At 39.6% G+C, this 23,912-nt stretch overlaps 1 protein-coding gene across 3 annotated transcripts in view; it reads right to left on the bottom strand.

Annotated features, from left to right (window-relative positions):
- LOC140466808 (laminin subunit beta-4-like) overlaps positions 1 to 23,912 on the bottom strand; it is a 193,289-nt gene that overhangs the window by 42,293 nt on the left and 127,084 nt on the right. For all 3 annotated transcript variants that reach the window (XM_072562457.1, XM_072562456.1, XM_072562455.1), the window contains 6 exons: positions 21,397 to 21,540; positions 18,886 to 19,117; positions 16,570 to 16,727; positions 14,420 to 14,644; positions 8,238 to 8,455; positions 7,319 to 7,415 (listed from right to left, as the gene is read on the bottom strand). In XM_072562457.1, coding sequence (XP_072418558.1) covers positions 7,319 to 7,415; positions 8,238 to 8,455; positions 14,420 to 14,644; positions 16,570 to 16,727; positions 18,886 to 19,117; positions 21,397 to 21,540 — 1,074 coding nt within the window. The remainder of the gene's footprint in view (positions 1 to 7,318; positions 7,416 to 8,237; positions 8,456 to 14,419; positions 14,645 to 16,569; positions 16,728 to 18,885; positions 19,118 to 21,396; positions 21,541 to 23,912) is intronic.

Here is a 23,912-nt window from a genome sequence, read left to right as displayed (position 1 = left end):
CCGAGATAAAAGTGAAGCATACCAGGTTCCTTCAGTAACAACACAAAATAACTCTTTAGTGGGACACTTTTTAAACTTTATCAGGAACAGGAAAAGAACATGATTTCTATTTTATGTAAACTTTATCCCTTTAAAGACTCCCCTCTTTACACACACTGACACAAAAGAAAAAAGAATAAATATGTAGTGAAAAGAGAAAATGGTCAGAGGAATACAGATCTTTATCATTACTCCAATATTGGAGAACTAGATGTGGTGTTTTTACAATCTTTTGTTCTTTACTGAGGTGTCAATGTTACCAGCACAACAATCTGATCAGTCTATAATTTACTGGTTACTTGGTTGGATCAGGCTCTTTCTTCACATCTTTGCATTCTAGAATGATTGATTTCTTTCAGTGTCTCTGAATGTAGCTGTTCTGCTCTTTTTTTCAGGTCTCCTTGCTTGTCTCTGATTTCATCTCCTCAGAGTCTGTGCTGAACTGCCATTCGAACAATCAAGGCTTGTTACTACGCTGAGTTCTCCTGAACCCATAACAAATAATGCTACTTTGGCTGGACCCAATGTAACCTCAAAGTAACGTTCAACGTAACCTCAAAGTGACGTTGTTTCACAAGCACCAGTTAGATTTCCTCGTTTCCCCCAAATCTGCAAATAACTCCATATACTTACTATCTTTCTCAAAGCAGTGTTTTCATTTTCAGTCTGTCGACCAAAACTAAAAGGTGAGGTCTCTTACAATACATACACAAATGGCCACAAGAGGGTGCTATTACACTCCTACCTACTTTATGAAGAGGTTACATGTCAAGTTCCATACAACTTATTATACCTCTCTCATTTTTCATGGATTTACAAATCAAATTTAATGACTCGTTTCTTATTCCTCACAAACTTTCTGAAGGAAAGGAACTTAAGTAATCTAGGCTTGAATTTGAGGAGTTTTCTCTGACAAACACTGATTATGCCCTGACTTTTAACTAAAATTTCCACTTCATCAGAAACATTTGACTCTGATCTGAAATGGTTTCAGGTACAATTTGTGTTGGAGGAAATATTGGTATTTACTCATATCCAGCCATCAAATCATCAGACTAATTTGATTCTTCCAAACTCCTCCTTTTCCCTGGACCAGTGAAGGTAAATCATTATTCATATGTACAAATCTAGTCTCACCTCTATTAGATATATTGAGATAAATGTGTGCAAGGACCACATGCATTCATGATTCTTCAGGATTAGCCACTTCAATCAGTTTATGATCATGACCTTTTGGTGAAACCTCAGACCTATTTCTCTTACTCTCCCCCTATCATTGCTTTCTGGCTGGATTGTTTCTAGTCCACTGACAGTGCTAACTGTGGCTTCAGCAGTAGACACCTCTCATCTAATCAACAATTCAACTGGTGATCTGCCAATCACATAGTTAGGTGTGTTGCGATAATTAAATAATTATCATTTTGTGATTCAATAATATTCCTCCAAATTTGTTTAACCAGGACGTGCTCAACAATTTGCGCTGCGGGCTGTGCTGCATAACTTTCTCTGGGAACCAATAAGCAAGTAGCAAGAAAATCGTGCAAAATATCTTGGGCTTTGCTAATTGTTGTTCAATTCATTGGGAAACTCACATTGCTTTCTATCACAATGATTAGTCTAATCACTACAAATTCCCCTAACTCAGTCAATGTGCAGCGTCTAGGACACCCTGGTGGGACATTTGCAGGGTTGCGAAGCTATTTATGGCAGCTTCTAGTCTCGCTGTTTGACTGTACCTTCTATGTCCTTGTGTAACCCGAGCTGCCAAAGGGGACTCCTGGCTGGACTCTTTTTCAAGCACATCCCTAAATGTTGACCATCACATAGATCTTGGTGAGTTTTGAGAAGATTTGTAGCTCAGGTTGAGGTTCTGGATGTAGGTTTGCTCACTGAGCTGGAAGGTTTGTTTTCAGACATTTCGTCACCATACAAGGTAACATCTTCAGTGGGCCTCCGGATACTCACTGATAATGTTACCTAATATAGTGACGAAATGTCTGAAAACAAACTTTCCAGCTCAGCGAGCAAACCTACTTCCATTGCATAGATCTGTCCTTTTCAGGAATTACAAATTGATTCGTTACATAACTCAACATTTATCAACTGATAACTCATTCTTCGCTTTTACACAAAGTAGCCTAATCTCTAAAACTATCTGCAGAATAGATGCATACACCTTCTTCAATAAAACGTGTTAACAATAAACATATTGTTCTACTAATATCATCTGCTGGTTCTGGCAACTTAGATGAAAAGGATCCTACCTGTATTGAGGATAATCTGGGCATCTCAGTGATTACACTGGTGTTTCAATCACCAGTACTTCAGATCATGCTGATAAGCAGATAAAATCAACAACCTTTACAACAACTGAGTGTGTACTGAAGACTTTGGATTCAAGTTAGCCGTTTGTGGTTATGATCAGTTTTGACTGTAAACTATGACCATATAAGTATTTATGAACTGCCAAAAATTAAAGACAAGCCTTTAAATTCTTTCTTAATTTTGTCATTGGCTCTGAGGGTGCATGAGTCAAAGGCACGTGGTCTTTCCTCAGCATTCTCCAATATTTGGGAAAGCACAATACCTATTTATATGGAGAGGCATCACAGGCTAGATTAATCTTTTTGAGATACATTGTAATATCCAGGCATTTTGCCATGTACCAGTTCAATTTCATAGGACCAGAATCCTTTGTCAAATTCTATCTTCCAATTTCATGAAACGCTGCTCTTCAAAGTTTATTCAATGGGTGCAATAACGTTACTGGATTTCATACAATTTCACCATAATAATTCATTAAGTCCAACAATGTTATGATCGCAGAGATACTTGGAGGGTGTGGCACATTTCCTATTGCCTGTACGTTACTCTATGTGGCATGTAATCCATCTTTGAGACAAGAGTGTGGTGCTGGAAAAGCACAGCCGGTCAGGCAGCATCCGAGGAGCAGGAGAATCGAAGTTTCGAGCATAAGCCCTTCATCAGGAATGAGGCTTGTGGGTCGGGGCTGAGAGATAAATGGAAGGGGGCTAGGGTTGGTGGGGTAACTGGGAAACTGATAGGTGGATGAAGGGGAGGGAGAAGGTGATAGTTCAGAGGGGGGCAGTGATGGACGGGTCCGGAGGGCGGTATAATCCATCTTGACGTATCCTGTGACACAAACGCTCCACAGAGTTTTGAAACATTTCACATTTGACACACTGTGCCTGAACACCATGCTTTTCCAAAAGTTGGAGCACCTTTTTTGGTTATTAAGAGTCTACCTATTTGGACTGAAATAAGCACGTCATCCAAATAATTAACTGCTCCCTGAATTCCTAGCAAAGTTTGGTTTATTATTCCTTGAAATTTCAGGGGGAGTAAAGAAACACCAAATGGTGACTGATGAAATTGAAATAGACTCTTGCGTGTGCTATTATTTGAATATGACTAGATTCATCATTTAACTCAAGTTGTAAATTGGCTCAAGTCTTTTCAGTTCTTGCTCTACTTTGTGCCTTTGGATCATTCGGCACTGGACAAGAGCTGAAATAAACTGGTCTTGCTTTCCTATGATCCCTGCACAATGCTCTTGTATCCTTGAACTGGTTTACTGCTGTCACGAAATAACTGAGTGTTTTTAGCAATCACTTCTTTGTGAAAAACTTGGTCTAGTTGAATTTAAATGCTTTAACCTTCATCGGCTGTTTTCTAACCATTGCCACAGTTATGAGCATTTGGCTCCTTGTATGTGCTTAGAATGATCATAGCTCCTATTATAAGGATTTTCTTTCCTTCAAACTTTCAGAATTTTTTGTATGATTTCTTTGCTGATTTAACACCTAGTGCACCCTCCTTAACCTACATAGAGCTTCATCCAATGCTACTTGGAGTACATTCTGTGAATTTCCACAGGACATTCTGTGTTTTGAATCATATGGGTCTAAATTGACTCCTCATTGACCTGACGCTATGCGACCACCATACACCATACACAGTGACTGCCCTTTCCTCCAGCCAGCGGTTTCTGTGTTTAAAATTGTCTTGACATGACTTGACAAAAAGATCCTTCTTCTTGCAAGTGTAATGCTGTCCCTTCAGAATGTGACAATTTGGTGCCCAGTGTTGGCCTATAGACTGCAACAGGACTTTATTGTCTCACTGCTTTGACCAACCACCCTTGTTGGGGCTTTTAGCAGACTCAGCTACAGATACTTTACTTCAGCAGATGACCAGCAGTTGTCAAATCTGATTTCACTACCATCACATTCCATCATGCCCAAAGACAATGTCACCTAGTAACCTATGCTGGAAATTAACACTGGCACATTTAAACTGCACATAAGTCTATCCTCTGCGCTTTCTCTGGAAATTCTCCAAAGTTACAGTGAATGGACAGCTTTTTCAAAGCTTCAGTAAACTTTCCAATGTGCTAATTGGCCAACTGGTTCCAAATTAACAGCCTTCAGCAATTTTTAATGGACTTGTGACTATAGTACTGCTCAAGCTGACACAACTTAACTCAAAGTGGCATCTCTTTTAGCTCAGCGAATTCTTCAGTTTCTTTTTATCCACTTCACGGTACACTTTCTTCTAAAAATATTTCCCCTTTCCTTTCCCTATTGTCTGATCAACAGTTGACTCATCAGGATCTTTGAGGATATTATTAGCAGAGAGAAATATCTCGAACCATGCCACAAAAGCTTGGAAAGACTGCCAGTCAAGACTATACTGTTCCAGTCTCCCAGTCAAACGCGTTGATGAAACCATCTTTGAAGATCAGCTCACTAACATGTAACATCAGCTTTTTGTCTCTCAGCCTGAATTTTTAAAGCCTATTTCTCAAGGAAAAAAAAACTCACGTTGCTCTGCTGGTTTGCTGGAAGCTTCTCCAAAACAGATTTATCCAAGTAGGCTATTTATGATCCTATTCTCATGCACTAGACAGAGAAAGAGTGACTGATACATATACATGGATTTCAAGTGCCCCAGCTAAACAGGTTCATCCAACTTTGCTTATAAAATACATAATGTAAATACAATTTCATTTTTATTTTTGTACTTTCTAAAACTGTGGACTGAATTGAAAAGGAATTGTTTTGAAACCCAAGGACTTTTAAAGATGGCGACATGTTTTGAAAGTTAGGAATTTTGTGTACCCTGTTTGTGTAGGTGTAGATTCCAGCAATGTGCAGACAAGCTGGAGCTGAGTGGTTGTTTACAAGTGAAGCTGATTGATTTGTGGGCTAGGAACCAATTATTAATGATCAAGATGCTCAGTCTGTCAATGACAAAATGCCTGGTTGTCAAGTTGCTGAATAGCTTGGGCTGTGAGTAAGACAGAGAGAAGCTTTCTCATATCAGAAAACAAACCAGCAGGTCTCCAACAGCCAAACTCACTTTCTCTTTCTATACTTTCTGTGCAGTAAGCCACTTGAAACCTGAAGAGAACCATGTTATTGTTTCTTCAGTAGGTGCTGCAAGTTGTGATGTTGAATTGGACTAAGATAGAGACCTTTTCTAAGTGAAAAGGTCATGCAAACCAAAAGGAACACCGGAAAAAGGAAAGTCAAGGAGAAACCTCTGGATCAGCAAGAACCAAACCCAACAGAACTTGGGAACAAATACCGCGGAATAGTTCCCCCGTTTTTCCTCCAGCTATGTGTTTGTTCCTGTTGTTGCTTGTCTGTCTATGAAGTGTGTAAGGGGAGGAAAGGGTTTAGCGTTCAATTTGTTACATTTACTTAATTTAGTTTAATGGTTTACCATCTAATAACCAGCAAAACAAAAGTGCTTTTTTGTTAGGTCTGTGCTTGCTATCAACCTAGGTCTGAAAATCAGGGAAATCAGGGATGTTTTGTATTTTTTTTAGCAACTTTGGAACTTTTGTGATGCCCCTTGGAACAGTAGGGCTTGATTTGCAGCATGAATCTAGCGAGTTATAACCTTCACATGGGTACACAAATCCCCAAATTGTTCATCCCAGTTGAGGTGATGGACTGGCTCCTTTCTTCATTTAGTTATCCCTTAGATGCTTATGTCATAGAAGCTTACAGCACCGAAAATGGCCCTTTGGCCCATTGACTTGCCAAAAACTAGCACCTAACCACTCTAATCCCATTTTGCAGCACTTGGCCTTGTATGCCTTGGCATCACAAGTGTGTATCTAGATAATTAAATGCTCTGAGGTTTTCTGCCTCTACCACCCTTACGTAATGAATTCCAGATTCCTACCATCCTCTGGATGAAAATAATTTCCTCTCCACTCCTCCAAATGTTTTGCCCCTTTGTATGCCTCCTGGTCATTGATCCCTCCATCAAGATGAAAAGTTCCTTCCTGTCTAGTCTATTTATGCCCCACATAATTTTAAATATCTCAGTCATGACCCCGTCAGTCTCCTGTGCTCCAAGGATAACAACTCTGATGTCTGATGTTTCTTCATAATTAAAAACCTGCAGCCAAGGCAATGACCTGGTAAATCTCCTCTGCACCCTCTCCAATGTTATCACATCCCTCCCTAATGAAACCCTGTCAGGATACTGATGCTGTAAAATTCTGTGGGCTGTGCATTGTGAATTGAATTAGCCATTTGTGGGATCTGATCAACTTATTGCTACAATTTTCTTTTAGTAGTCCACTGTTATTCCTAAAGATGGCAATTTTCTGTTTCAAATTGTTTCATCAAACATTTGATTTTATGTGTGGAGGTGGTAGGCCTTAATAATTCAGTTTCTCTGCGATTAAAAGCATTTTTTAACATTTGTTTTATGAGGAATAGTCCCAAAAGCAAGACACATGCAGACAGATACAATCAAAATAAAGGTGAAGTTAGTCCTCAGAATACTATCCCAGAAGAGAAAAAGTATACTGGTGAATGAGACCTATTGGTTCTCATATAGTCAAAACAGATCCACTACTACTCATATATTTGTTTCAAAGTTTCACTGGCTTTTCCCTCTGGGATGGTTTTCAAAAGATCTGATGCAGCTGACACACTTTAATAATAGATTGTAGAGCGTAATAAGAATGGATTACTAATTAAAGCTCATCACCAATCTGCCATTACTCAAAAGCTACCTGACAGACCAATCAATCTTAGGAAATTAGTGATAAAACCTGCACTGATGTAGCATGTGCTGAAATACATCTCATAGGTTCTTGGTTACTAACTCATAACAAAATTAATTACAATTCCCTTTTTGATTTCTTGATTCAACAATGCCCTAAATCTTTGACATTTCACTGAACAATTCAAACTACCTGTAAAAAAAGACTGTTAGGGAAATAGATACTTACAGATACACTGTATTCTTGGGTTGCCATAATAATTATCCTGACATTCAGAACATGTTTTTCCACTGTAGCCAGCTTTGCATTGACATTGTCCAGTAACCTAAAATACGCAATTAAGAGATAGGTTAGAATGAAGTCTAATAAGCAGGCCCGTCTCCAGTCCTCATGCACCTCACCAGTAGTTATTGATTATACTGATCATTCTGCAAGGGGCCCTGCAATTTCCTCAGTCATGAAACTTGAAAGGGTTCAGAAAACATTTACAAGGATGTTGCCAGGGTTGGAGGATTCGAGCTATAGGGAGAGGCTGAACAGGCTGGGGTTGTTTTCCATGGAGCGTCAGAGGTTGAGGGTTGACCTTATAAAGGTTTATAAAATTAAGAGGGGCATAGACAGGATAAATAGACAAAGTCTTTTCTCTGGGGATGGGGAGTCCAGAACTATAGGGCATTGGTTTCGGGTGAGTGGGGAAAGATATAAAAGGGACCCAAGGATCAAGTTTTTCATGCAGATGGTGATGCATCTATGGAATGAGCTGCCAGAGGAAGTGGTGGAGGCTGGTACAATTGCAGAATGTAAAAGGCATCTGGATGGGTATATGAACAGAAAGGGAGATGGGCCAAATGCTGGCAAATGGGACTAGATTGGGTTGGGATACCTGGTCGGCATGGACAAGTTGGACCGAAGGGCTGTTTCCATGCTGTACGTCTCTGTGACTCTATGACACTATGGTGTGATGACACTCAATTGAATACTTTGTCCCATCACTTATAAATGGCAATGATTCCCTCTATTGGACAAACATGACATGTCCAAATCTATTGTTTCAGAAATGGCTCTGCACGTTTTGTTCAATATTAGAATTTTTTGATACTTTCAGTGATTTTGTATCTTTGATTAAATATACAAATTTCCTCCTTGCCTCGTCACATTGGGAGCTGACGGAGTTCTGAGGGTCACAATAACAAGGCTTACATCCTCTTCCACTGCGCAGATTCCAGAAACCAGGAGCACATTTCACACAGCTGTTCCCAACCACATTTGGTAAGCATGGACATTGACCAGTTGCTTGATCACACATACACAAACTATTGGGAACACAGCGCCCCCTATCGAGTCCAATGCCATTGCAAGTACATTCTGAAAAATAATTTCACGTCAGAGTAAATTAAACTGTTTTTAACTATAGTGACATTCATATTTAGTGCTTCATATCACATTAATTATTTTTGTCATATAGTCATTGCTATTCTATAGGATGACAGAATGATAATCAATTTATTTCATATACAGTATGTTAGCATTCTGCCACCAACTCTGTCTTTGCTAATTTATAGGCTTGAAAAACAAATGGGAACAGAAGTAGACCATTCAGCCCCTCGAGTCTGTTCCATCATTCAGTGAGATCCTGACTGATCCATAGCCTAACTCCATATAACTGCCTTTGGCCCTTATCTCTTAATATCTTCACTTAACAAAACATTATCTATCTCAGATTTAAAATTAACAACTTTGAAATTCTATGTAACTTATTTAAACCTTATTTAAACCTTATTTACTGGTAGCAGTACCAGTACAATAGCGGCATACACAATATAGATGTGCAGTGAAGTGAATGGGACAATAATAGATCATTGTTAAATGCCTTCTGGAAGTCCATATAAACAACATCCACAGACATTCCCCTGGACACTATGTAAGTCACCTCTTTAAAAAAATTCAGTAATGTTTGTCAGGCTTGATCTATCTGTCATGAATCCATGCTGGTTCTCCCTGATTAATTAAAAAATGTCAAGGTGTTCAGTTATATCATCCTTGATTCTGGACACCAACAATTCCCCCACAACAAAGTGTCCAGTTTTAGCAATGCACTATGATGTTCAGGAAGGGAACCATAATGATAACATAGTTGGTTCATCCAGAGGCCTCATGAATACTCTGGAATCCCCACAATGGATCTAGGGATTTTATCACCAAAGCACCATAAGATACAGGAGCAGAATTAGGATATTTTGGCCTATTGTGCCTGCTCTGCCACACAACCATGGCTGATATGTTTCTCAACCCCATACTCCTGCCTCGTCCCCGCAACCCTTGATCCCTTACTAATTAAGAACCTATCTACCTCTGTCTTAACTACACTCAATGACTTGGCCTCCACATCCCTCTGCAGCAATACTTTCCACAGATTCACCACCCTCTGGCTGAAGAAATTCCTCCTCATCTCATTTCTATAAAGTGATCCCTTTACTCTGAGGCTGAGCCCTTGGGTCCTAATGTTTCCTACGAGGGGAAACACCTTCTCCACATTCACTCTATCCAGGCTTCTCAGAATTGTGTGAGATTGATGGATTTCAATGAGATCCCTCCCCCCATTCTTACAAATTCCATTAAGTACAGAGCCTCAACTGTTCCTCAAATGACAAGCTCTTCGTCCAATTAATAAATCTCAAATTTAAAAGGTAGTCTCAGTGGCGATGATCATGAAATGGATCAGAAACCTTGGAGTGCAGATTCATAGCTCCTTGAAAGTGGAGTCGCATGTAGATAGGATAGTGAAGAAGGCATTTGGTATGCTTTCCTTTATTGGTCAGAGTATTGAGTAGAGGACTTGGGAGGTCATGTTGCGGCTGTACAGGACATTGGTTAGGCCACTTTTGGAATATTGCATGCAATTCTGATCTCCTTCCTACCAGAAGGATGTTGTGAAACTTGAAAGGGTTCAGATAAGGTTTACAAGGATGTTGCCAGGGTTGGAGGATTTGAGCTCTAGGGAGAAGCTGAACAGGCTGGGGCTGTTTTCCCTGCAGCGTCGGAGGCTGAGGGGTGACCTTATAGAGGTTTATAAAATCATGAGGGTCATGGATAGGGTAAATAGACAAAGTCTTTTCCCTGGGGTAGAGGAGTCCAGAACTAGAGGGCATAGGTTTAGGGCGAGAAGGAAAAGATATAAAAGGGATCTAAGGGGCAACTTCTTCGTGCAGAGAGTGGTGGAATTATGGAATGAGCTGCCAGAGGAAATGGTGGATGCTGGTACAATTATAACATTTAAAAGGCATTTGGGTGGGTATATGAATAGGAAGGGTTTAGAGGGATATGGGCCAAGTGCTGGCAAATGGGATTAGATTAATTTAGGATATCTGGTCAGCATGGATGGGTTGGACTGAAGGGTCTGTTTCTGTGCTGTACATCTCTCTGACTTTCTGACTCAGTTATCAAAAGAATATACCCGGTTCATAAAAACAAAGAACTGCAGATGCCAGATACATTGAAACAAAGGTTCTGTAGAAACTCAAAAGGTCTGGCAGCATCTGCACAGAGAAGAACAGAACAAACATTTCAACACAAAGGGTTTTGGTGGTGAGATTTAAACATTAAGCGCTCAATCGTCTGGAACCATGGTCTTGATGCATTATACATCTGCTAGAGTATGAATGGAGATTTGTTTTGCTGTGTGTGTTTAAGACTGGAGTGAGAAAACATCAAGTAATGAGCTTCCTAGAATCCAGGAAGAGCAAATTTAATTGAAAAGCTTCTGGGCAGTTTGAAAGAGAGCTGATTAAAGTCAGATGTCGAGTCTCTTTTAGAAAAAGGAAAATGTTTGGAGCAGTTAAGGAAATGTACCTCAGTGAAATTGTGTAGTTTGTCAAACTTGCAGATCTAGGAGTGTTTGTGTAAAAGTCTGCGGGTTATTAAAGACTGAAAAAGTCTAAACTCTGAGTTGTGCGAGTGGTCAAGGGAAAATGCCTCACAGCTTCCAAAACTGGAATTTCTCTGGATTCTTTGAGTAACTGTAATATGATGGTGTTGTGAAGGAGGTGGGATTGTATTTTGCCTTGTGTTTTTGAAATCTCTTAAACTGTGTTATATGTAAATAGCTTGGTTTGTTTTATGTCATTTTTGTTTTATTTCTTTTGCGTACTTAACTTCTATTTTATTGTTAAATCTAAATCTGCAGCCTGGCACACTTGTGTTTCAATTAATTTTGGCCATGCTAAATTTAAAAATACAAAATAGAAACTGTCAGCCCAGATTTCATCCAGGGATCTGACTGGTCCAGTAGTCACCTCGGCTGGGATTATACCATTTCTTTCAGGGAAGGAAATACTTATCCTGTCTGACCCAGTGTGTATCCAAATCATGGGAATGTAGTTAACTCTTAACTCCCTTCTAAAAAGGCCCAGAAAGTCACACAGAAGCACCTGGATTAATCATCCAGCATTGACTTCGGCAGCAGAAACTTAAATGAACACGTATCCCATCGATCCTGCACAGTCCTTCTCACTAACATCTCGACTCGTGACAAAACTCAGAGCGTTGTCCCTGAAACATTTGAGCAACAAGCTGACTATTACTGACTGCTGAACCTCCTTCTCTACGATAATTGAGGATGGACAATAAATGCTGGCTTTTCCATCAACAATCACATCAAATTAACAATTAATGAAAAAGGACAATTCTGAGAAGTTCATCAAAGTATGTAAGAATATATTTTTTTTATAAATTTACTAATCCAATCATGATCAATAGTGGAACAACTGAAAATGAAATTTAGATCTCATTTACTGTAAGCACCAAAGAAAATGGATTGCATTCATCCTTTCATAGATGCTGTTACGTAAATGCTGCTTTGTTAAAACCAACAACATTTAGCACAACAACATATAATTGCAAAAATCAAGGGTAAAACCAAACCAGTCTGGCCCATCAATGCTACTAAAGGACAAAATGGGACAATAAAATTCCAGATATTGAAAATCCAGTTGGCTATCATAAAGCTCATTACGGTGATTGGTTGAAGATTGTCACAGGTTGTTGTGGTGCTGCAAAGTTTCCTGAGTCAGACCACACTTCACTAGATAAATACTGCCGTTAGTTGAGAAATAGGGCAAAAATAGCACAATTTTGACAGTATTAGGCAGGAACTTTCAAATGTTGATTGAGGGAGGTTATTTGTGGGTAATAAAAATGGTTGGGAAGTCAGAAGCCTTTGAAAATGAGACAATGGGAGTTCAGAGACAGTGTGTTTCTGTTTGTGTGAAGGTAGGTGTAGGGAATGCTGAATGACTGGAGATATTGAGGGTCTGGTCAAAAACCAAGGAGGCATATATCAGGTATAGAGTCGGGATCGAGTGAAACCCTCAAGGTGTATAATGGTAGTAGGAAATCAGGTGGGCAAAAATGGGACATGAGATGGCCTTGGCAAATAGAGTTAAGAAAAATCAAAAGAGATTCTATAAGTACATTAAAAGAAAAAGTGTAACTAGGTAAATAATAGGGCCCCTTAAAGATCAACATGGCCATCTATGTGCAGAACTACAGAGGGGTGAGATTCTAAATGAGTATTTCGCATCACTATTTACTGTGGAGAAGGACAAGGAAGGTAGGGAAATGAGGGAATAAATAGTGATGTCTTGGAGAGTTCATATTACAGAGGAGGAGGTGCTGGATGTCTTAAAACACATAAAGGTAGATAACTCCCTGGGACCTCATCAAGTATTTCTCAGCTGTACAGGACATTGGTGAGGCCAGTTTTAGAATGCTGCATACAATTCTGGTTGCCCTTTTATAGGAAAGATGTTGTTAAATAGGAGAGGATGTTAAAAAGATTTACAAGCATGTTGCGAGGACTGGAGGATTTGAGTTACAGAGAGAGAATGAATTGACTGGGGAACTTTTCCCTGGAGCGTCAGAGGCTGCGGTGTGAACTTATAGAGGTTTATAAAATCATGAGGGGCATGGATAGGGTGAATGGCCAAGGTCTTTCTCCCGGGATAGGGAAATCCAAAAATAGAGGATTAAGATGAGAAGGGAAAGATTTAAAAAGGATCTGAGGGGTAACTTTTTCACACAGTGGGTAATGTGTGTGTGGAATGAACTGCTAGTGGAAGTGATGGAGGCAGGCACAATTAGAATACTTAAAGGGCACCTGGGATTGGTATATGAATAGGAAGGGTTTAGAGGAATATGGGCCAAGTGGTGGCAAATGAGACTGGGTCAGATTGGAATGTCTGGTCAGTGTGGACAAGTTGGATCAAAATGTGTGTTTCCGTGCTGTATGACTCTATGACTGGAAGTGCTATTTAAACAAGACTTTCAGCAAGTTACCTGTTATATAACTAGATACCTTAGCAGGTTATCAGTGACAAAACACATTTCAAAGCTGGTTCTGGTGCAAAAACACTGAAGTTCTGCATGTTAGAATTCTCATATTTTCACTGGATCTGTAAGTTTCAGTAATTGCTGTCAGTTACACAGGAATCCGCAAAATTTATCCTGAAGCTGACATTGCAAATATACTTATGAAATTCCACACTGAAACTTGCTTTAGGATACGCTGAGCCAGAACTTGAGCACTTATATACTATCTATAATGAAGATGTGAGTATTCCTTTAAGAGAGTTAAAAGCAGCAGAACTACCAGACGCAGCACCAAGTGTACTCAACAATGGTAACAATGTAGCACTGGTTCGAACCACTCGATTAGTTCGTTGCTTGGAGACAAAAACAAATTTGAATTCGGCCAATCAATTTGGATTATACCCGAAACATATCAAACTTCAATCAAGATTGAATTGAATATATTGACTATCTTAAAAGCCAATGACACAATCCGATGCGCTGGGATATAGGACCAGGGAAAATTGAACAGTTGAAGGGAGAACTGCCATGGCCCAGCATGCTTAAAAATAGCTCTCTTAAAAGTGCCTTTTCGATCAGTAACCTGTGACTCAGAAATTCCTAACAAGGAGAAAAGAAAACATTAAGATCCGAAGATAAGAACCAAAAGCTGCCTGGATTTGAGATAAGAAGCGTTGTTTCGTAAATCTTAATTGGGAATTTTATCAGCTAGTGTTACAGAAGGGAAGGTAAAAGATAGGTTAGAGAAAGAAATTTTAAATAGTGGTTAGTTAATTATTCTCTGTTATATTTTAAGAAATAAAGTTGTTAATTTTTACTTGAAGTAGTTTTTGGCCTCCTGACGTTTACAGATTACAGCACGGGATAAATCTTTTCTGTGTTGCTGGTTTTAAATTAAGCAGGAGGGTTTACCCCGTGTCGTAACAAATCTAACTGAAATGATTAACCTCCTGAGAATCTTACGTTTGCAGTCCTTGTTCAAAGCAGATCCATAATACCCTGGTTTGCAGTACTGACAATTTGGTCCATAGGTGTTATGCAGGCATTTCAAACACTTGCCCGTCTGCGGATCGCAAGCTCCTGGGTCTCTCCTGTCTATGTTATCATTGCAGCTGCAAGGCAAACAGTGATCTCCAATTCCTATCAGAGTACCGTAGAAACCAGGAGAACATCTCTCACAGTGACTTCCTGAACAGAAAGACACAAAAAATTTTAATAGCAGCACAGATATAGACTGGCTCCAATCCAATCAAATATAGTGACATGTCACCAAGGTGATAAACCTAGTGAACCACAGACTAAATACATTGTTCCAGCAAATAGATAGCCAACAAATTTATCAGAGCTGTGAAAATTAATAAGTTAACTATCAGACCACATTTTCCACTCAAAACCCTTTCCTCCATGTAACTTTCTGATCCTTGTATCACAGCAGGGATCCATAGTTGGGATCCATGGGGTGGAATAGTGGCTCAGTGGTTAGTACTGCTGCATCACAACCTCAGGAAACGGGTTCAATTCCAGCCTTGGGCAACTGTCTGTGTGGAGTTGGCAAATTCTCCCAGCGTCTGCGTGGGTTTCCTTCGGGTGCTCTGGTTTCCTCCCACAGTCCAAAGATGTGCAGGTTAGGTGGATTGGCCAATGGGAAATGCAGGGTTACAGGGATATTGTAGGGGAGTGGGTCTGGGTGGGATACTCTTTGGAGGTTCAATGGGTTGAATGACCTGCTTCCACACTGTAGGGACTCTATAGCTGCTGGGAATACAGGTTAGAAATGGGATTGTAACTGTACTGCCAACTGTCTGATCTACACTCTTGTTAAGTGTAAATTTGCTCCTATTCATTTATTTCATAAGTGTTCAATATCAAATATAAATTTTGTAAATTTATTCATCTTAGTTTCTCAGTTGGAACAATCACAACAAATTTAAATAACATACCAAACCAAATTACATTTGTATCACACCTTTTACTTGTAAAATATGTCAAGTCTTTTCACAACAGCTTTATCAATCACAATTTGACACTGAGCTACATAAGGAAATAACAGAGGCAATGACCACGTGCTTGCTAAGAGAGCTATGTTTTAAACAAAGTTTTGAATGAGAAATGAAAATTTATGTTGTTTATGGAGGACACTCCAAAATTTACTGCCCTTACAGCTGAAGGATAGCAACGGTGGATTGATTAAAATTGTTTATACTCAAAAGACCTGAAATGCAGGAGTGCAGATACCTATAGACCACATGCCCTCTAGTTTGTTTTTTCGAGTGCATGTTACGTTAAAGAGTGAACCTGTGCAACCTGGGCAGGGCTGGGAAGATTACAGAGAGTACAGGTTTTAAATTAGACAGACTTGCTTTTGTCAGGCGAAAGAATTAAGGGATAAACACTAAAGGTAGATTGTGTTCAGCCACAGATCAGCCATGATCTCATTGCATGGTGGTACAGGCTTGAGGGGCTATTCAGATGTTCCTGTGTTTCTTAAGTGGTCTGAGGCTATGGAGGAATTTGAAAACATGGATGAGAATGTTAAAATTATGATATTGTTTGGATGACTTCAGGGTTATGGAGAGTGGATGATGTAAGTCCAGCCATAGGTGCATTGCAATCACCATGTCCAATGGTAAAAACAGAAAGATGAGTTAGCAACAGATGAACTGAAATGAGGCAGATCCAAGTGATTACAGTGTGATGAAGCTGCCAACAATCACTCTTATGGATATCAGAGCTCCTCTCAGTATTAAATATACTTTGCAAGCTTGCAAAGATTCTGTTTTAGTGTCAGACAGTTGTCAGGAAGAGGTGTGGAGTTCATGATCAGGGAATGGTGTTTGTGCCAGGGCTCAAATATATTACTTTGAAGAGATTACCTCAGTAATCACTCCAGTAATGGAACACAACACAATATGCCCACACAGCTTTCCGATACCAGTATGATAATGCCATCTGCTCATGGTGTGTTGACCACATGTGGACAATAAAAACAGGTCAGGGTAACCAGGAGGGGAAAACATGCAGCTTAAAAGTTCCAAAAAGATAATTTTAAGCCAGTTAAACTACGTTGTATTATCAACATCTATAAACTAGAATACACTTAATAATCTTCACACCTGAATGGCCTTCAAGACAGGTACAAACCAATTGTTGAGTTCTTGAGTCTTTGTAACATGAATGAGCAAAATAGCGTCCACTGTTTGGAATGTCAGGACACTGACATGGTCGACAAGGTTCATTTAAACTCGGATTACCGAAGTAACCTTCACTACATCTGCCAAAACAGAAATAAAGGAACATTTGAAAAGATTCACTGACATGCCATGAAACAGGAATAACAATAAATATCATGCTGAATTTTTTGGTTTTGATTCATTCATGGAATGTGGGTGTGGCTGGCTGGAAGAATATTCGTACTTCTCCCCAACTGCCTTTGAAACTATGGTAGTGAGCTGGCTTCATGAACCAATGCAGTCCTTGGGGGTAGGTATTCAGAGGGTGCTATTGAGAAAACAGTTCCAGGATTTTAACCCAGGAACAGAGAAATAGCCACAATTTGGTTCCAAGTCAAGAACATGTGCAGCTTACATGTGCTATGTTCCTATACATCTGGTACTCTTGTGCTAGATAGTGGACACTGTTGCTTTGGAAGGTGCTGCCCTAGGAGTCTTGCTGAATTTCTGCTGTGCAGCTTATAAATGGTATTGTTAACTACTGTGCATTGGTGATGGAGTGAACTAATATTGAAGCTGGACATCCTGTCTTGGATGGTGTCAAGCTTTTTGAATGTTGGAGCTGCCCATGTCCACACAAATGGAAAGCATTCCACTGCACTACTGCATTGTGCCTTATGCATGATAGTTAGGCTTTGGGAATGTCAAATCAAATCAAAATTCGTAGCCTCTCACCTGCTCTTGTAGCCACAGTATTTATACGGCTGGCCTAGTTCAGTTTCTGGTCAATGGTAACTCCTAAGATGTTGTTGATGGGAGATTCAGCAATGGCATCGCTGATTCTCTTGTATTGGAGGTTATTATTGTCTGACACATGTGTGGCATGAGTATTGTTTCTGCCTGGGTATTGTGCCGGTCTTGTGGCAAGAATACTGTTTCAGTGTCTGAAGAATCACAGATGGTGTTGAACGTTATACATCATCAGGAACCATTCTCAGGGTTGCTCAAGTGTTTCAGCTCTCCATTGCCTGACTAATTTCTTAGCCTTGGCTAAGAGCCCAGCCAACCAGTGAATTACTAAAACAACTCTGTCCCTATTTGATTGCCAGCTCGGGCTGTGTGATCTCTATCAATTTCACAATCTTTGTTTGAACGGGATTGAGTGGTTTCATGTTTCTTGTGGTTTCAGCGTTTGAAAGTTAAAAAGTTTTTTTAACAGTAAGAACTTTAAGTGATTGACATTTTTCTCACATGCCCAACTGCCATTAAGGGTTATCTTCTTCTGTATAGTGTAAGGTTTTTGAATGAGCATGAAAGTGTTATATCTTTAAATGAGGGGGAGGAGGGCAGGTGTATGAAGGACCACGTGACCTATATCTTGCCATGAGGGGCATGCCCATCTTTTCAAAAGGTTCCCTCATACAGACTCTAATTCTGATGTGCTGTGAGCCATACTTCTTTTATATTGTGAGTTGCAGGCTAGGCCTATCTCTGCAAGGCAGTCAGCCACAGGGCAGTGCCAAGCATGGGCTCATGATTTGAACTATCCCCCATTGTTAAGAGACATTCTGAAAAACTGAGAACTCTGGGAATGGAGGGGAGAATGCCATTTTGAAAAGCGTCCCAAATCAACCCAAGTCTGTACCTATCCAATACATGATGACAGACCTGGAAATGTTAGAAGCAACAAAACACAGCCCAACAGGGCAATTTATGGACTAGATTTATCTTTTTGGTCCATCTTCCTGCCACAGCCGTTATTGCGTGAAGAAACAGAAGCATTTACATTATATCCTACTGGTGGTCAGACACCAGGTCAGCATTCTAACCTGGTAACTGCTAATAATGGAAACATTTTGATACTAGGATTGAAGTTGGCACAGCTAGAAATGTAACTGTCCAATTGACAGAAATCATATGATACTTTCAGATAGAGTGCAGAAGTAATACAAAGAAACTAGCATAGACCCAGAAAGCCGAATGGCATTTTTTCTGCACTATACACCACAAAACCATTAGTATACTGAGAGTGGCAAAGTCTTGTGCCGTCTGTGCCATTGATAGCGAGCACAGTTTGCTGACCACAGCTTTCTGTGTTATGTGGCATCATTGGCAATGACATTTATATAATAACCGTGTTTTCCATCACATCCAAAACAATCCACTTACAAGCAGGTACAACTGGCAATGCTGCCCGGATTGCATTTATAATTAATCATTAATCATTATTAAATCTGCAATAATGTTACAGCTCCATACCGCTCACAGTTATTTCCAGTGGCGAATGCTCTACAGTTCACACAGATTCCTGTTTGAGGATCACAGGATTCCGAATGACGATTACACTGACATGGACGACAGGTTGGGAATCCGTAATATCCGGGTCGGCAGCGGTCACAGGCATGGCCAACGGTATTTCTATGACAACGACATTGTCCAGTTCGCTGATCACAAATCGAATCGATGGCCCCTTGACGGTTACAGGAACAGGCTGGAAGAGGAAAGTTTAACAACATGAACTCAAAGCAAATTCCAATCAATGGAAATAAGAGCAGCAGGAGAAAGTGAGGACTGCAGATGCTGGAGATCGGAGCTGAAAATGTGTTGCTGCGCTTTTCCAGCAACACAAATTACAGCAGCACCCAGCTGTAAGAGACCACAATTCAGGTCAAAGCGTGCCTCAGTTCAGCACTCTCTCCCTACAACATTAACCTGTTAAGTTTTTAAATTTGACAACACATCATTTTTCTTTCTAGCCATAAGGGCATTAGAGTCACTATTAAATTGGCTCAGTCACAAAGCCACTGGTTACACTTGGTGAAAGCCCATGTTACAATTTCACTTTCAATTCAAGGACAACTATAAAACATTAATGCTTACCAGGTCTTACTATTGAACAAAATAACACGAGAGGGCAAGCTTTACTTTCCTACAGTAATTTTTCAGCTGAAAGAAAACCAATTTTGCTTACGCTAAGAGCTTTACTTGACTCAGATTTGCCAGCATTGATTTTTAATACATGGTTCAATTCTATTTTTTGCTAAAAGAATTCTCTAGTAGGGATAGAATAGATTCTGTCGTAAGAATATCATACAAGAGAAAAAAAAAATCTCCAAAAATCTAATTTATAACATTAACCATAATTTCAAACGAGTGGTCATGATATAGAAATGCATGGTGTAAGCTGCAGGAATGAAAAATCGATCATTCTAAAGAGTGCATTTTCATTGTATTTTGACCTCTTTCCAATATAACACATTTGTATTGTACTATACCTGTAGAAAAATGGGGAAGATCCTTGCCTTTAATCCACCATTAAGGGAATCCAAGAGCTGTATCTTGGAAATTCTAGGTAATTTATTTCAACATTATCAGGGGCAGCAGTGCCAGTACAGTAGCAGCAAGCAGCCACAATAGTGAAGTGAATTGGAGAATACTGAATCATTATGAAAAATGTCTCAAAGCAATGAAGGTTCTCATTTTATTCTCACACTTAAACTCATTTTTGAATGAACTTTAAAAAATGAAGCAGATTTTGTATAGTTTGGGGAAGTATCAAGAGCCAGGTTTATCATGTTCATTCCTTCTTCAGTGCATTTTACACAAATGAATAATCTGATTGCAAACTGTTGGTGCACTGCAAGCACCATCTCAGTGAGGGGTTTATCTTTAAAGAAAGAACACATGGTGTATGAGAGGGATGCTTGTAAATAATTGAGTGCAAGTGGTTGCCAGTTCAATAGACAAACAGTGAACCACTGGGATAATGAATTACAGTATCTCTCAGACTGATAACGAAAACAATCTACTGCCATCCAACCTAACGTCACGAGGAACAAATTGTAAAATGAGACAAGGTAAAATGCATTTGTGCAATCATAGATGTTGACTCATATTTGCAAAAAGCTGTTACATTATAAATAAAGAATTGGAATTGACAGTGGCAGAATGGTTGGGTCAGTGACTGTGTTTAAAGCTGGAATGGACAAATCTTTGTTCTTTCGGGGGGGGTCAAGAAATGTGTGGAATGGATGGAAAAGTGGAGTCCAAACAATAAGATCAACAATAATTGTACCAAGTGGTGGAACAGGCTAGGCAGACCTTACAATATACTCCTGCTCCTTTCTCTGTGTTCTCATATGAACAGATTGATCGCAAGGTAATTTATTCAAAATAAATGATTTGCAGGTTTAGACTCTAAATCAGACCATAAAGATGCACCATCCTCATAACTTTATGGAAACAAAAAATAATATTCTACGGGAAATAAACAGAAAATGGAATGCATCAAATAATAGGTGTGTGGTACATGATAGCAATTGGACTGTGTATTTAAGGAAATATGCCGAATATAAAGGTATTTTAGTTTGACAGGAAGCTGTGTCAGTTACATTCTGCTGAAATTACACAAAAACCGCTGCTAAACAGTTAATATCTTCAGGAAAACTTACCAGCAGGAACAGAAAAAGTTAATCTTTATCATAACACAAGGAGAACAATAAAAACATCATTTTGCTGAGAACTGATCTTTGTAAGTACTGGAAATCCTTGCAGCTTGAAAGGTTTATGGATTGTTAGATGAAGTTCTGAACTATTCAATAATTTTAGTGTATGATGGAACTGAAACAAGCTAAAATAAGAAAGTGAATATTCTGCACTTATACAATTACAAATGTTAAATAATGAACATTTGTATAACCATTAAAAATATTAATCAAACTTGCCTTTTATTAATCATTCCCATTCAGCCTGCATGAATAACTGACTTACGTGAACAGCTATTGGTACCAAATCCATAAAATCCTGGTGCACAGGAATCACAGCATCGTCCAATCACACCAGGCTTACATTGGCATTGGCCACCAAACTTGCTGCATATTCGACTGATTGATCCCTGAGGATTACAGCAGCAGGCTGTAGAATGTACATAAGAAACTCCAATCAGTTAGCAGAAAATGTACATAATTATAAATGTTATAATTATACAAAAATAGATTCCATTAGGTCTATAGTCTGAAAATTCAGACCAAATTATAGCACCTAATAATGTTACATATTTCATTAATTCCACCCATCTAATTTTCACGCTTTATAATGAAGCACTGAGGTCACTCTTAACTCAATGCAATATTGGGGAATAATGCAAGGGTAAGGTGCAAGGACAACAGTTGGTGTAATTTCATGGGTTTCCCACTTAGTAAGTTAAGTAAATCGACTCCCCATGGCCCCCATCAGGTCAACCATATCTTGCTTACAAAATGGGAGAGGGCTTTCACTTGCACAATGATAGCTCTGCACTGTTACTTTTCCTCATGTGTGATATTACATAGTAAGCACCTGGTTGACAATGTAGCCAAGAGTAATCCTATCTTTGCTAAGCACCCATATGTGCACAGAGATCAGGAATGAGGATGCTTGCTAATTTATCCCTTCCTTTGTTCAGACCAGGGATAGTCTGGTGAAATCAGTAGGAGACAGTGAGGTCTACAGATGCTTGAGATTAGAGCTGAGAGTGTGTTGCTGGAAAAGCACAGCAGATCAGGAATTCCACATGAAGGGTTCCGGCCCAAAACATCGATTTTCCTGCTCCTCGGATGCTGCCTGCTGTGCTCTTCCAGAAACACACTCTCAACTGAAACCAGCAGGATTCTACTTCACATCTACTGCTCTGTTTAATTTTATCCTTTTTTAAAATTCACTTAGAAATGCAAGCCTTGCTGATTTTTCCCCCCTAGATTAGATTCAATTCCCTACGGTATGGAAAGAGGCCATTTGGCCCAAGAAGTCCACACTGACCCTTCAAAGAGTAACCCACCCAGACCCATTTCCCTCTGGCTAATGCGATAGTCAATTTACCATGGCCAATTCATCTGGGCATGCACATCTTTGAACTGTGGGAGGAAATCCACACAGACATGGGGAGAATGTGCAAATTCCACCGAGACAGTCGCTGGAGGCTGGAATTGAACCCAGGTCCATGGGGCTGTGAGGCAGCAGTGCTAACCACTGAGCCACCATGCCACTCCTGACATGCAAGTTTATCTATTTGTTGTGCTGTGTATCTTGAACCTTGCTTCAGCAGCCAAATTGACATAAATATACAATGCAATGTTGACAATTTTTATCAGTGTTATTCAGGATTGTAAATTGTTCAGTATCATTTCACCAGAGTGCCAGTTCAATCTGGTGAAATGATACAGTACTCAAACAATGGCTTTTGAGAAATCGGAATGGTTTTGCAGTTCATGAATTAAATGAGAAGGTGATGGTTTAGTGATATTATCACTAAAACTGTTAATCCAGAAACTCAGGTAATCTGGGGACAGGGATTCAAGTCCCGCCATGGTAGATGGTGGAATTTGAATTCAATAAAAAATCTGGAATTCACAGTCTAACAATGACCATGAATCCAGTGTCAGAAAAAAACCATCTGGTTCACGAACATTCTTTACAAAAGGAAACTGCCATCCTTGCCTGGTCTGGCCTACATCTGACTCCATACCCACAGCAATGTGGTTGACTCTTAACTGCCCTCAGGGCAATAAATGCTGGCCTGCCCAGTGACACTCCCAGGTAAAAACAATGACTGCAGATGCTGGAAACCAGATTCTGGATTAGTGGTGCTGGAAGAGCACAGCAGTTCAGGCAGCATCCAAGGAGCTTCGAAATCGATGTTTCGGGAAAAAGCCCTTCATCGTGAAGGGCTTTTGCCCGAAACATCGATTCTGAACCTCTTTGAATGCTGCCTGAACTGCTGTGCTCTTCCAGCACCACTAATCCAGTGACACTCCCATCCTGTTAATGAATTTAAAAAGAGTATGTTATTAAATATGAAGCTGTCACTGTGTTTCTCCATGCAAGGACTGGGATGCTAATGTCAACTAAGAAAGCATCAAAGATACTCCAATAGGGTTTCTATTATTATCGGGGCTAATGCTGGAAGCTAGCATGGACATCTTTGCATCTGATTAAGTCAGTTTTGCTCAGGACAGCTATCTTCAAGTTAGCAATGAGGATCTTGTGGTGCAGTGGTAGTGTGTCTACCAGTAGGTCAGAAGGCTTTGATTCCAGTCTTATCTGCTCCAAAGGTGTGTCATAACATCTCTGAACAGATTGACTAGATTAGTAAATTGATCAGTGCATATTTAGATCTAAATACATAGGGAGGTCACAGTGTAGTGGTACTGTGAATCGACTTGTAATCCAGGCTAATGTTCTGAGGATGTGGATTTGAATCCTACAATGGTAGATTATGAAATTTAAATTTAATTTTAAAAAAAGAGTGC

The sequence above is a fragment of the Chiloscyllium punctatum genome, chromosome 44 (assembly GCF_047496795.1).
Source record: "Chiloscyllium punctatum isolate Juve2018m chromosome 44, sChiPun1.3, whole genome shotgun sequence".
Classification (NCBI taxonomy): domain Eukaryota; kingdom Metazoa; phylum Chordata; class Chondrichthyes; order Orectolobiformes; family Hemiscylliidae; genus Chiloscyllium; species Chiloscyllium punctatum.
The sequence above is the reverse complement of the archived record's forward strand: the minus strand, read 5'-3'. Positions and strand labels throughout refer to the sequence as shown.